The sequence below is a fragment of the Xiphophorus couchianus genome, chromosome 19 (genome assembly GCF_001444195.1).
Source record: "Xiphophorus couchianus chromosome 19, X_couchianus-1.0, whole genome shotgun sequence".
Classification (NCBI taxonomy): domain Eukaryota; kingdom Metazoa; phylum Chordata; class Actinopteri; order Cyprinodontiformes; family Poeciliidae; genus Xiphophorus; species Xiphophorus couchianus.
The window spans coordinates 6105352-6118188 of NC_040246.1; the positions used below are offsets into that span (position 1 = coordinate 6105352).

Consider the following 12837-nt stretch of genomic DNA (forward strand, 5'->3'; position numbering starts at 1 on the left):
AAGAGCTAAACTGACAGCAGGAATGTGACCAATGCGTCTCCTGCTTGTTTTGATCTCACTCCAAACCAACTGCCAAAACTAATTTTCTCCCAGTCAAATTCAATTCGATTAAATGAAACTTTTTTTATATACTCTTCAATAGACCTGGGTCTACTTTCCAGGATCAAAAGTTTGAAATTTGTTAAAATTTTATGTTGCAGTCATGTTGTGGATGGTGCAAAAAAAAAACAACATCATCCATTACTCTTTTTAAGAAAACATCATTTTAAAACTACAACTAGTAAGTAACTTGCAAAAAAGCCAAATGGAGCACTAACTACCACTTTTATTAGGCCCCACATAAGAGACGAGGAGTAAAAGAGTCTTGTGGCTGACAGAAAAGGTCAACAGTTATCCCTAATCTCCTTTAGCAAGCTTCATACTCAAACCATGATAAAGATTTTGAATTTGTGCAGGAGCAAGAGTCACAAATGCAAATCAATTTATCAGTACTCTAAGTATCTAAGAATGTTAAAAAAAAAGAAATGAAAGTATTTTTAGACACACTACGTATCTGTATGAAAAAGGCAGAAAGCTCCTCTGAGCAGTGTAATCTGATTAGCAGATTATCTGCTGCGCTGCAAGAGAATCTCCAGGGAAAGCTCCCAGCTGCCAAAATCACACTCGACTACTCTAAACAATCTACTCAACAGCAGGTTAAAGGCTGAATCATGGCTCGGCAGGGCATAGTTTCAAAACCTTCAAGGTAAAAAGACATGTGGGGAGAAATCGATCCCGTTCTGAGGCTTTTTGAAACTTCACACACAGTTTTATTCACAACTAATTATTAAAAAATTTTATTAAACTGCTGCCTTAAATTGTTTCCAGTTGCTTTTTTGATACCCCTAAAGAAAATCCAGTGCAGTTAGTTGAGAAGTCAACAAATTCAGAAATAGTCCACTTGTGTGTGATGTAATCCCAGAATAAATACAGCTGTTCTGTAGGTTTATAAGATAAATCCTGAATCCAAGTGCATACCACCGTTTTCAAATTGTTGTTTGTAGAAATAAAATACAATCACATTGCATTTTCATCTTCACAGTTATGAGAGACTTTGTTTTTTTTTAGCTTTTATAAAATCCCACCAAAAAATACGTAGAGGTCTGTGATTGTAACCTGACAAATTTTGAAAAAAATTACACCAATAGGTTTTCAAGGCAACTATGCCAAGCTGTGTCATTTCTCAAACCCGCTTAAGGGAGTTGGCTATAAGGAAGTAGACGCCCTTTGCCATCTCTCCAGGCGGAGTAGTTCCCGAAAATGCAGTTAGCTGTTAATGTGACAAGCCATTATTAAACTGATAAAAGAAACAATGTTCAACAATGGAAAAAGGAACACTGGGAAGAAGTCACAAGATGTTCTTTGAAAACGACAAGCAGTAGAGGTTAGTGTAAGGTTGACTGTCCTACAAGAAACTGAAAAATTGTTGTTAGTAGAACAAGAAACAAGCTTTTGGGTAGCTCTGCTAAAATCTTTACCCAAGAACTTCTTCCTTCTTCAAAAGAAAACAAATAAATAAGGGTATTAATTCTGGACACTGCTGAAACTGAATAAGAAACCACCAAGGACGGAGAACAGGCTTGTGAAAGATCTGTTCAATTCTGTTCTACAGAGCAAGTCCACCACCAATTGGCCTGCACCAGTCACCAAAATGGAGCCAGTTTAAGTGCTTTACTGACCTAAAAACATACTGGGATGGGTGGCATTTCCTGATGACATCGTGCCCAAATGTGTGTGTGAGCGGCTCACTGTGTTGAACTTTGTTGATGGGGGATGAAGGTGAAAGGGGGATTGTAGGGTCGAGATTGGGTCAATGTCAGCCTACACCTTAAATTCTGCATCTCGCCTCTAAAGCTCAGGTCCAGTTTAGAGCACTATTTTTAAATATGAAATATTCACAGCATATTTACATTATTTTACACGTTGTCTGCACCTTTCTCTTGGACTTCTACCTTTGGCAAGTATGGTCAGCCTTAGAGAATTCAGAGAGCGCATTTGGAAATTTGAATTTTAAGAAACGAAAGAAGTTAAATTGAGAAAATGTCTATGTGGTGTGAAACGATAACAACAGTAAAGGGTCAAAGAATACATAAATTAATCACTTAAATAGAAATACAAACATATGTGTGTCTAGGAGTGAGTGAGTGAGTGAGTGAGTGAGTGAGTGAGTGAGTGAGTGAGTGAGTGAGTGAGTGAGTGAGTGAGTGAGTGATGTAATCGATGTGCATTTTGGAGCAAGGTACTCTAAAGTACTCTGCTCTAAGTTTTCTTAAGTTGACAGGCCTAATTGGAACTCCCAAAGATTAACTTTGGGGAACTGCTTTTAGGAGAGCGATTTCCACCTAGAATGTTTGAAATGGCTTTAGTAAAGCTTGTGTCCTTAGGAGACAAGGAATTTATTTTGTGGGGGCCGATGTGTCCAGGAGACGGACTCCTGGACCGTGATTGCGGGGAGAAAGGTGAGTGACAAGGGGAGTTTTGTTTCGATGTGCGAGGAGAGAGGCCTAGCCAAGAAAATGGCGACGACGGAGAAGGGACTTGCAACTGTTCGGTGGAGCGACAACGAGACAGATTATTGTCTAACTTAAAATCCTGCCCAGGGACAATGAGGCGATTGCCATGGGTGAAGTCAGGGGAGTACAAGTTTCTGTGTCTACCAAAATTTAAAAAGCCATGTGCGGGGAAAGAACGCGAAAGGGGATCTACTTCTTCACTGTCCTGGGAAACCAAGCGTGCTCTCAAGTTCTCATGGCTGACAGCAGTCTTCAGATTTCTTGCAAAGGGGTTCGAATTGGCATTTTGATGTGGTTTCAAGTGTTGTTGGTTGGAAAAATCGTTCTGCCAGTGCTGCTGTGAATTTCCTGAGGAAATGCCAGATGCATTTGTCAGGTGGAAAGGCTGCGAACTGCTTTCAGGGTCTACTACTATATCTAGTCTACGGCAAGGTGAGTGAGCTCTCCGAACGGGGAGGGGACTAACCGATAGGCAAGTGTTAGAAGAGGATCCAGACTGTGGAGTCTGAGTCTGTCCCAAAGCCTGGGGATGAGGCTGAAGAGCTGTAATATTTGAGTCTTCAGATCCAAGTGTCTCTTTGGGCAGTTGCCCAGCTCCCCCCATCTGATTTTCTAAAGGCCCTTTGTCAGGATTGTTTGCTACTGACACACATATTTTGAGGTGCTGTGGAGTTTGGATCTGTCCGGAAGCCTGGGGGTGAGATTGAGGTGCCTTTGACTCTGCAAAACTAGCCCAGTCTTTGGGTGCCTGCTTGAGTTTAACTCTCGGATTCTCAAAGGCCCCTTTGCCAGCATTGTTCTTAATTTGGTTCGTAATCTGGTTCTGATTTGTGACCCGTTTATCTTGGGGTGTCCAGTCTTCTGGTGAAACACATATTTCTGGGATCTTCTTATGGGCTCTTCTAATTGGTTTTTCAGAGACCCTGGGTTCACCAAAGGATTTACTTCTTTGTGCTTTTTGAGGGGCTTTGTTTTCTCTAGAGGGGAGATTTTTAAGTGCTTGTGCAGATGGTTTACCAGGAGCAATTGGCTGCTTCTGGACCTAGGAGTCAAAGTCAAAGTCAAAGCACAGTAAGTAGGAGTACAACAAGCATTTTTATCACGGCAACACTTATTTTGCAACACAAAACATATGATTAGACAAGTCTCCAGAATAAATCATCATCATCATACTTCATGTAATAAACACATAAAGAACCACTTTCTAAATCCTGCATTCCTGGTTTCCACTTACCTCCTTAGCCCAGGCTGGCTTGTCATTAGGATGACTGGCATCCTTGAAGTGGTAAAGCGGTTTCTTTTCCGCTTGCCTCCCCTCCTGCTGCTGCTGCTGCTGCTGTTGTAGAGACACCAGGTAGGCTCTCTCCTGCTGGAGCTTCATCTGCAGGAGTTCCGCCTGTCGCTGCTCTATGATCTGTTTGCGCTTGTACTCCTAACGAGAGAAAGAAACAGGGACGAATGAAAAACATGGCATGCTGCTGAAGGGCTAAAAGACAAGGTGGGTTGGTGACAGAGTCACAATACAACAAAATGTCTGGAAATGAGGAATACGGAACGAAGCGGGTCAAAGTTTATTAGGCTAGTTACAACACTAGTATTTACACTGGCTGTCAGAAGTTCGCATATGCTAATCACTGGTATGAATCTCATTGTTTAGGCTTTTAACAATTCACTTGAACTGCATTTAATGTTTGGGTCCCAAACTCGGCCTGGGGTCTTTCAGCATTGAGTATGCATAACCTGCTCATGCGTGCGTTCTTTCTGGCTACTCCGGCTTCCTCCAATAATCCAAAAACACGACTGTTAGGCTAACTGCTTATTTGACTGATGACTGACAGTATAAACATAATAAAAGTTGAGATTCTAGCGATTGGGATCTTAGTTCTGGCTTGTGGCGCTCGTGCTGGTAGGATCTTAGAAGCCCTTTTTTCTCAAAAAAACAGAGCAGCAAATGTAATTCAATTCAAGGTAAAGATATTAAGTGCTGTACAAGAATATTCCATTCTGTGTACTGCCTTCGGGTAATCCTTTGAGATCCAACCAATTTATCACACATAAACATGCAACAATTGATTTCAGTAACTCCAAAAGCAAGAATTTACATTGGTTTACACACATTTGAAGCTAACAAGCTCAGGGGCTCAGAGTGAGGTTTCCCTCACAGTCAGTGTGCTGCGTTCAGCTGTCCCCTGGGTGCATGCAGCAGGGATGGAGTTCACACGCCACAGATGAGGAGCAGTAATGGAGGGACTATAGTTTACCAGCAATAATGCCTGTTCTTGTAGGAGCTGCTGCTGGAGAATCTCTAACTGTCTCTGTTCCTCCTCCAGCTGTCTACGGATATACTCCTGAGCAGCATGTTGGCACAGGGAGAAAGACAGAAATTGAAAATCTGGAGAGAAAAAAACCCTCACACAGGCAGAGCAGGAAGGACCGGGACAGTTAGAGAGAGAGAAAAAGAAAAGATAAACTCCTGAGGTGGCCTTCGGAGGAGAGATGAGATAAGAGTGGGTCCGGATGAAGTAAAGACGACGATGTCTTCAAACACCTGCAATAACGACGCTAAAAAAAAAAAAAAGCCGATAGAAGTGAGATACGGTTTCAAAGCAGAAAGAATGTGCAAGAGAGCACCAAAGTAATAAAGACAAAATAGAAAGACACAGAAAATGATTTAAAAAGGAAGTTACAATTCACAGAAAGGACAGGAAAAAGAGCAACATACGGCTCTGGAAAAAATTAAGTGCTCACTGCACTGCAACCCATTAAAAACCTCATGGTTATACCACCAAATATTGATTTCTGAACTATTTCTGTGTTAAAACATTAGTATCGTTGTTTCAAATGAATATGAACTTGTTTTCTTTGCATTATTTGAGGTCTGAACGCACTGCATCTTTTTCATTATTTTGACCATTTCTCATTTTCTGCAAATAAATACTAAATGTTTTCTTGGAATTTCAGAGACATGTTGTCAGTGGTTCATAGAATAAAAGAACAATATTCATTTTACTCAAACATATACCTATAGAGAGTAAAATCAGAGAAACGAATAATTTTAAGTGGTCTCTTAATTTTTTCCAGAGCTGTATATACAGTACCTAGCAAACAAAAATCTAAACTTCCTACATGATAACCACAAACTTCAAAGTATTTAAGTATTTGAAGTACATAATCACATTATTATTCCATGTGATAGACCAACACAAAGTGATGCAGAATTGTGAATTTATTTAATTTTTTAGAAACTCACCCCCCGCCCCAAAAATTACTGACATACAGATGTGTTTAGGCCTCTACTATGTATAACCCATAAATTAAACCAAACCCTTTATCTTTATAGATGAGTTAAAAGAAAGCTATAATAAGTCCTGTTTGTCAGTTTGTCACAAACCATGTAGCGGAAGGAGGTGATCTAGTGTGTGAAAAAAAAAAAACCTTGTGCATCACCCAATTCCCATTGTAAAGTACGGTGATATCATGCTGTGGGACAGTATATTTTCTTATAGTTTTAATGCAGAAATATGAGTCACATGTGAAAAGGAGTTCGACGCAAGTAAATCCAAAGCAATCCAAGAAGATAAAGATACATGTAAATATATGTCACTCCTCAACATAAGCACCACGCTTCACAATTATACACTACTTTGTGTTGGTCTGTCGCAAAAGTCCCCGTTAATACACTGGAGTTTGGGATTGCTACTTAATATGTATTTCTGCTATTCCAAAATTGTTTTGGTTCTCCATGGCATGTCTGATGTAAACAGAAAAGAACCCTCTTGGTGTAGATTCATGGCTTTCAAAAACTCAAGACAGCTTTACTGGACAGCAAACACAAGACCTTCAAATCCACAAAATCGAGCAAATTGGAAGTCAGAAAAGAATCAATTATTAAAAATGTGAACCTGTTCTCTGGCCGCTTGCCTCCTCTCCTCCTCCCTTCGGATCTTCTCCTGTTCCTCAAACCTCTTCCTCAGCTCACGCTCTCTCTGCTGCTGCTGTTGACGCAGAACAGAGTCTCATGAAGGTTCACATAAAGAACTTTGGGTTCTGTACAAAGTTTTAAAAAATGTTTCTAAACAAAAATCCTAGGCAAGAAAAGCTATACAACAACATCCCAACCATCTGCTGTCAAGGTTCCTATACAGCTTCTGTTGGTGCATTTTACATTTGATCTAAAAATATCTAATACTGAAATTTCCAATTAATTTATTGCAAATAGTTCTAGTTTGCAGGGTTTATACCAAAAGCCGGAAACAGTAAGGGAGGAAGGAATCAAGGAAGCAAGGAAAGAAGGAGAAAAAGATAGAACGAGAAGACAGTAAGAAAAGAAGAAAAGATGCAAGGAAAGAACAGAAATAGGACAGAGAATGGAGTATACCAGGAAAAAAGGACACAACATTTTGACAATGGGACAAAAACTCATTTTGTTTTTCCATTCTAATCCATAGCTGCAAAACAAATTGAAATCAAATCATTATAATTTTCCAGCAGCCAAAGGAACCCTGTGCCTTAAAAAAGCTCCAACAATAGATTAAAGTTGGAAATGGGAGCTTTAAGGGCTCTCACACACTGGTGCCCTGGGAGAAATCCACAGAGAGCACAGAGATTAAAGGCTGAGGATTTAGCCTCCCAGAAGCCTGCTCTCTGGAACTAAAGGAGGGACGCTGGGGGGAAAAGCCCGCATGTGAATTTTTCTGCTCTTTTTCTTTCCTCAACTGAATCGGCTAATTTGCAATACTCGGGACAAGAACAAAGGAGTTTATTTACAGCACACTTCAGCTTGAGGGATCAAAGGAGTGAGGCATTTTCGCTGCAGACAAACGCAATCGAGTCACCCTCTCGTTCCAGTCCGTCTCACCTCCTCCAGCCGCCTCCTCTGCTCCTTCTGCTCCTCGATGCGCTTCTGCCGCTCAGCCAGCAGCAAGCGCTTGTGCTCGTCGTTCTGCTTCTGCTCCAGCTGCTGCCGCCGCTGCGCCTCCGAGCGCTCCTTGTTGGCCTGCTGGAGGCGCAAGAAATCTCGCCTTAAGGTCGACTCCCCCGGGACGTTGATGATGGAGCTGGAAGAGGCGGCATCATTTTAGAGTCGGTGGAAAGAGATCCTGAATGTGCAGGGGGTGAGGCCGCACAAATGGCTTTGCAAGTGTGTGGATTTGAGGAAAACGGCTGACCTTGGTTCGCCTTTATCCCTCTCCTCGTCTTCCTCTTCGCTGCCGCTGTACTCGTACTCTGTCTCGTCTTATGAGAGAAAAGAAAAAGTGGTTTGAGAAAAATCAAGCATGGTATTCACATTAAGTGTATTCCCATTCAGTGGGATTTTAGATGACAGATTGGCACGCGGTATTGCATAATTGTGGAGTAGAAGATGGATTTTTTTCTAGACTTTCTAAAGGTTGACCGGGAAGCAGATCGTTTAGTTTCCAGGCTCTTCTTCTCTGCAACTAGCTCTAAACTGTAAATCCGTCTGTATGAATGGATCGAAAGGACAATTTATTCCTGTATTTAAATTGGATTTTGTTTTTGTAAAATGCCTTGAGACGACATTTATTGCGAACTGTCATTGTACGAATGAGCAGAAATGAATTTTTACATAAAAATTTTATTTTAAAGTGTGGCAGGCATTTGTATCCACACCCCTACGCACTCTGATACCTCTAATACAGACCCAATTGTCTTTAGAAGTTGTCTAATTCACAACTGAATAATTTTATCTCAGTATAACTACTGAGATTGCTGAATATCATGTTTAGTACTCTTAAGAAATTGATTGCAGACACCAAAAGCGTGAATCTGTTAAATCAGACAGGTCAGAGATACTTGAAAGGTTTGAAGTGAGGTTTAAGTGGCACATTAATCAGGGATGCAGCCAAAAGGAAAAAAAGGAACTTCCACTCTGGAAGCGCCGTGGAGACCCGGGGGTCTGGAAGGGAAAATCTCTCCATAAAACAACTATTGTTATCCACTATGATATTCTAAAATTTGACAGAAAGTATTTGTTGGGGGGGAAAAAAGCTAAATTTAAAGTTTGCTGCAATCAATGAAGGGGACAGAATACACGCATGCTAGGGCAGAATTTCCCCGACAGGTTTACATCAACACACATTCAGTTATTAAAATTACCCAAAGTAAACTAACTGAATTCAATCGAGAAACTGCAGCAAGACTTGAAAAGTGGAGTTCAATCCACTCTGACTGAGCTTGGGATATTTTGCAAAAAAGAACAGACAAACATTTCAGGGACATAAAGCTCTAATGAGAACCATTTATGCATTCCCTTCCATTTCACAATGATGCTCTACTTTGTGCCGGTTTATCACATAGCACTCCGATAAAATAAGTTAAAGTTTGTGGTTGTAATATTACCAAAACATGAAAATCTGAAGGGGTTTGAACGATAAGAAGGTGAGAAAATGTAACAACAGCAAGAGAGGAAACCCATTTCGTTTCGTGCCGTAGACGTTCCACTTGAATCACCCCGGCTCATTACCGGCGTCGGCATTCCCACATTCTCATTTGTCCGAGGCACTTTTCTTTTTCTCTCTTTTTTTTTTTTCCTGAGCTCTTTTGAATAAGAGCGTAAATTGAAGTTTTAACGGGTGTAGCGAGGTGGAGAACATTAGCTGGAGAGCTCTTTCAGTCCAAAAGGGGCTTTAAGGCATAAATGGTCATTGAAAGTGCTGAGCTCTTCCTCACTACAGATCCACATGTACCTGTTCTCAGGGTGTGACAGCGTGTCATCTGGAGACATTCACAGACTAAAACACCGGCAGGGTGGTTTTATATAAAACCCCCAGTGGAACGTTGTTCCTTGGAGCGGTTAAGGTGGGGCTTTTCTCTACTTTGAGCTTATGTAAGATTAGCTTCACACACATATCTGTGACTTGTATCTCTTGCTGCCAAGTGAATTGCAATGGGATTGTGTGCATGGCTATAATTGGCCTTCTCAACAACAACTTATGTGGTTTTTGAAGAATGTTTAAGCTCTTGGAATGCATTTCCCTCTGGCAAAGGTTCTGCGTGCTGGCAGTTACTTTGTCAAAACAAAAAAAACAGGTGTTGAACCTGCCACATATAAACAACTTCTTGCAGTGATCCACTCAGATTTATGAGCTGGATTTAAAACTTTAGTGACCTATTAAGATTATATCTGTACCATCAGTTTAAAAAATAAAATAAAATAAAAAACATTATCTATCTCTCCACGGTGAGAAGAATTTAATCTCATAGATGCTAGCCAACTAAACTCACCAATACCTCTAACGATTATGATAACACTGATGAAATATCCAGCCAGAATTTCGCATTTCTCAGAAACTTACTAAAATGAAAAAGAAGGACTCAAAGGCATCATTTATGGCCCCACAATAATAAAATATTCATGCTCTTGATGTCTGCAATCAATTTCTAGCCAACACTCTAATTCTCTTTTAAATGTCACCCACCTCCAGCCTTTTACAACATCTGAATCCCAACTACTTTGTGACGCATCTAGACATTACAGCGGGAGTCGTTCCTCACCCCTCTCTCCTCGCTTCTTCTTCGTGCGGTCGATGTGGTCCTTCAGCTGGATGCGGAGGTGTCTCTCGTTGGGAAGCTCTGTGATGAAGGGATGCAAGAGGAGATGTTCTGTGCTGGGCCTGTGGCTGTGGCTCTTCACCAGAGTGTTTTCAATGAATGACTGGAACTTCCTTGACCTAAAATCCAATACATCCAAGTCAGAACTGAAAATCTAACTAATTTCTGTGTTTTGTCTTGCTCAGAATTGCCAACAGACATACAGATATAAACATATATATAATTCACACTCACCATTTCTTTGATTTGAGTCTGGGGGCTGGGTTGCGTGGAATGAGGAAAAGGGCTCTCATTGGGTGCATATCACACAGCGCTAAGGAGGCAAACGATGGGGAAATTAAGCGTGACTTGTTCTTCAGATTGTATTATAACAGATGTTATCACGATGCACATGAAAAGCCAACAGGCACGCATAAGCTATTGATACAAAGAGTTAATTCATTTTACCCAAACGCGCCCTTGTCTCTGTGTTCTTTCATAAATCAAATAGAGAATTCACACCAAATGTATGCAACACTTGTGTTTTTTTAAATCTCCTAGCATGTCTACACAGTCAACCATTTTTAATTTGTTTGACTCACCGAGTGAAAAATACAGGGAAGCTTTTATTTTGAGGTGGATCAGTGTCAGAATCACTGGCTTTGCTAGACATGATGGCTGCTGCTTGCTGTATTTTATGTCTGCCGAACCCCCAGGGAACCTGGGCGTTGCCTCTCAATAAAAAAGTTTTACATCTTTGTAATGATATTCACATTGAAGGAGAGACTGCTCCTGCAGCTCCCGCTCACGTGATCTGCTCTCAGCTGTCGATGTACTGTATATCCCTGCAAAGCTTTTGGTGTTGGTGTTTCCCCAATACATGTATTTGATAGAAACTGACTGGTAAATCAGTACAAAAAGTACAAAGTGACGGTTGACCCTCACACCAGTATTCTATTATTCTCCATATGTGCGTCTGAGTAAAAAAAAAAATCAAACTAATGAAATGTTTTCGGATGACAAGTTTATTATAGACGTACCGCAGTGTAACAAAAAAATATATTCACTGAATAATACTGTATTTTAGCAGGTGTGAGCTATTTCGCTGTAAAAAAAATAGGTTTGTACCACTGCCACAAACCTTAAAGCCATCAGTTTGTTCTGAAGAAACTCTTTTTGGCTGCTGTCGCAGTCAAGACAAAATGGATCCAATCTTAACTGGCTCAGATGTTTAATGGGAATAAAACATCCAGCATGGGACATGCCTCAGCTGTACCAAAGTGAAAACAAATGTCGCCAATTTTAACAACTGTGCACCTCTGAGAAATGAAAACATGAATTAAAAAATGTAGAACAGACATCAGTCCAAATATCTGACATCTAATTCTTTATCCAAGCCTTTTTCCATCGACAGCATTACGCATTCGAGCAAACAATCTGCCTCTTGATTAAAATATCCCACTGAAGCCGTAAGAAAATAACAGCAACAGAGATGTAGGGTATTGATTGGGCACTTACGAGGCGCTCCTTCAGCCATCTCTATCGCTGTGATCCCCAGGGACCATAAATCGCTCTGCAATGAAGGAAGCATACATCAGGGCGATCAAAATCTCAATATATACAGTATATATATGTTTGTGTGTGTGTGTATGTATAAGGCATCTTCAGATGAAGGCAGTTTTTACCTTGCAGTCGTAGGTGGCTTCAGGGTTTTCATCACAGGCAATAACCTCTGGCGCCATCCAGTACGGTGTCCCAATAAATGTGTTCCTCTTTCCCACCGTTCTGTCCATCTGGGCCGAAACGCCAAAATCCACTGCAAACACACACACACACACACACACACACACACACACAAAAAGCCTCAATACAAGATTCCAAATTTGTCTGAATAATGTCGACCAATCTAAAAATACACAGCAATAAAATCTAAGGAAAAAGACAGTGAGATTCCCTTCTTCAGCATTTTGCATCTTGAACAGCGTGACAGCCACAAACAGATGACTAAGCTGAGAATGGAAAGAAAAGCCACAAAAGTCACGCAAGCATGAAATCTCATACATCCTCCAAACGCAAGGCTATTTAGTCAAGTAGGAGGGAACCGGCTCACCTAGCTTGACCTCGGCGTTCTCAGTCAGCAGTACGTTCTGTCCTTTGATATCTCTGTGGATGACCTTGTGCTGATGTAGATGAGCCAGACCCTGCGGATGCAGACAGATATGAGCCATGAAGGAAACGGAGCCAAGTTGTGATTATTATTCAAGAAAGAGCTCAGGGTTAAACAGGGAGGTGTCCTTCAGCAACCCCGGCGAAGCTGCTCCTCGGCTGACCTGCAGCCTCTGACCTGCAGAGGCTTTTTTTTACATTTCAAGAGGAATCTCCGCACTAAAAAACTGTGATTAATTGAGTAAACACAGCTATGCAACGACACAAATGTGTCATTAAAAAAAGATAAAAGTGTAGAGAGATGGAAAAATTTATAAAGTATCACAAAAAGCTATTTGATATGTGACCGTATCAGTTTCTTGAGAAACATTCATACACCTTGAACTTTTTCACTCTTTATCATATCACAACCTCTTCAATGTAGTATTGGGACTTCATGTGACAGACCAAAACAAGGATGTTAATTTTTGTAAGGTGAAGGGAAAATATCTATCTATATGAACATGTCAACATGTTTGCCCATTCGTTGCAAAATAGCTCAAGCACAGTAAGGTTCGATGACGACTTC

The 12837-nt window shown here is 40.8% G+C and overlaps 1 protein-coding gene across 8 annotated transcripts in view; it reads right to left on the minus strand.

Moving 5' to 3' along the window:
* Positions 1 to 12837, minus strand: part of tnika (TRAF2 and NCK interacting kinase a) — a 71759-nt gene that overhangs the window by 15830 nt on the left and 43092 nt on the right. For 4 of the 8 annotated variants that reach the window (XM_028000029.1, XM_028000027.1, XM_028000030.1 and 1 more), the window contains exons 6-15: positions 12214 to 12304; positions 11789 to 11919; positions 11622 to 11676; positions 10359 to 10437; positions 10068 to 10243; positions 7721 to 7787; positions 7411 to 7609; positions 6455 to 6547; positions 4814 to 4900; positions 3787 to 3984 (exon numbers count right to left, since the gene is read on the minus strand). In XM_028000029.1, coding sequence (XP_027855830.1) covers positions 3787 to 3984; positions 4814 to 4900; positions 6455 to 6547; positions 7411 to 7609; positions 7721 to 7787; positions 10068 to 10243; positions 10359 to 10437; positions 11622 to 11676; positions 11789 to 11919; positions 12214 to 12304 — 1176 coding nt within the window. The remainder of the gene's footprint in view (positions 1 to 3786; positions 3985 to 4813; positions 4901 to 6454; positions 6548 to 7410; positions 7610 to 7720; positions 7788 to 10067; positions 10244 to 10358; positions 10438 to 11621; positions 11677 to 11788; positions 11920 to 12213; positions 12305 to 12837) is intronic. The other 4 variants (XM_028000031.1, XM_028000033.1, XM_028000032.1 and 1 more) reach the window with 1 other exon arrangement.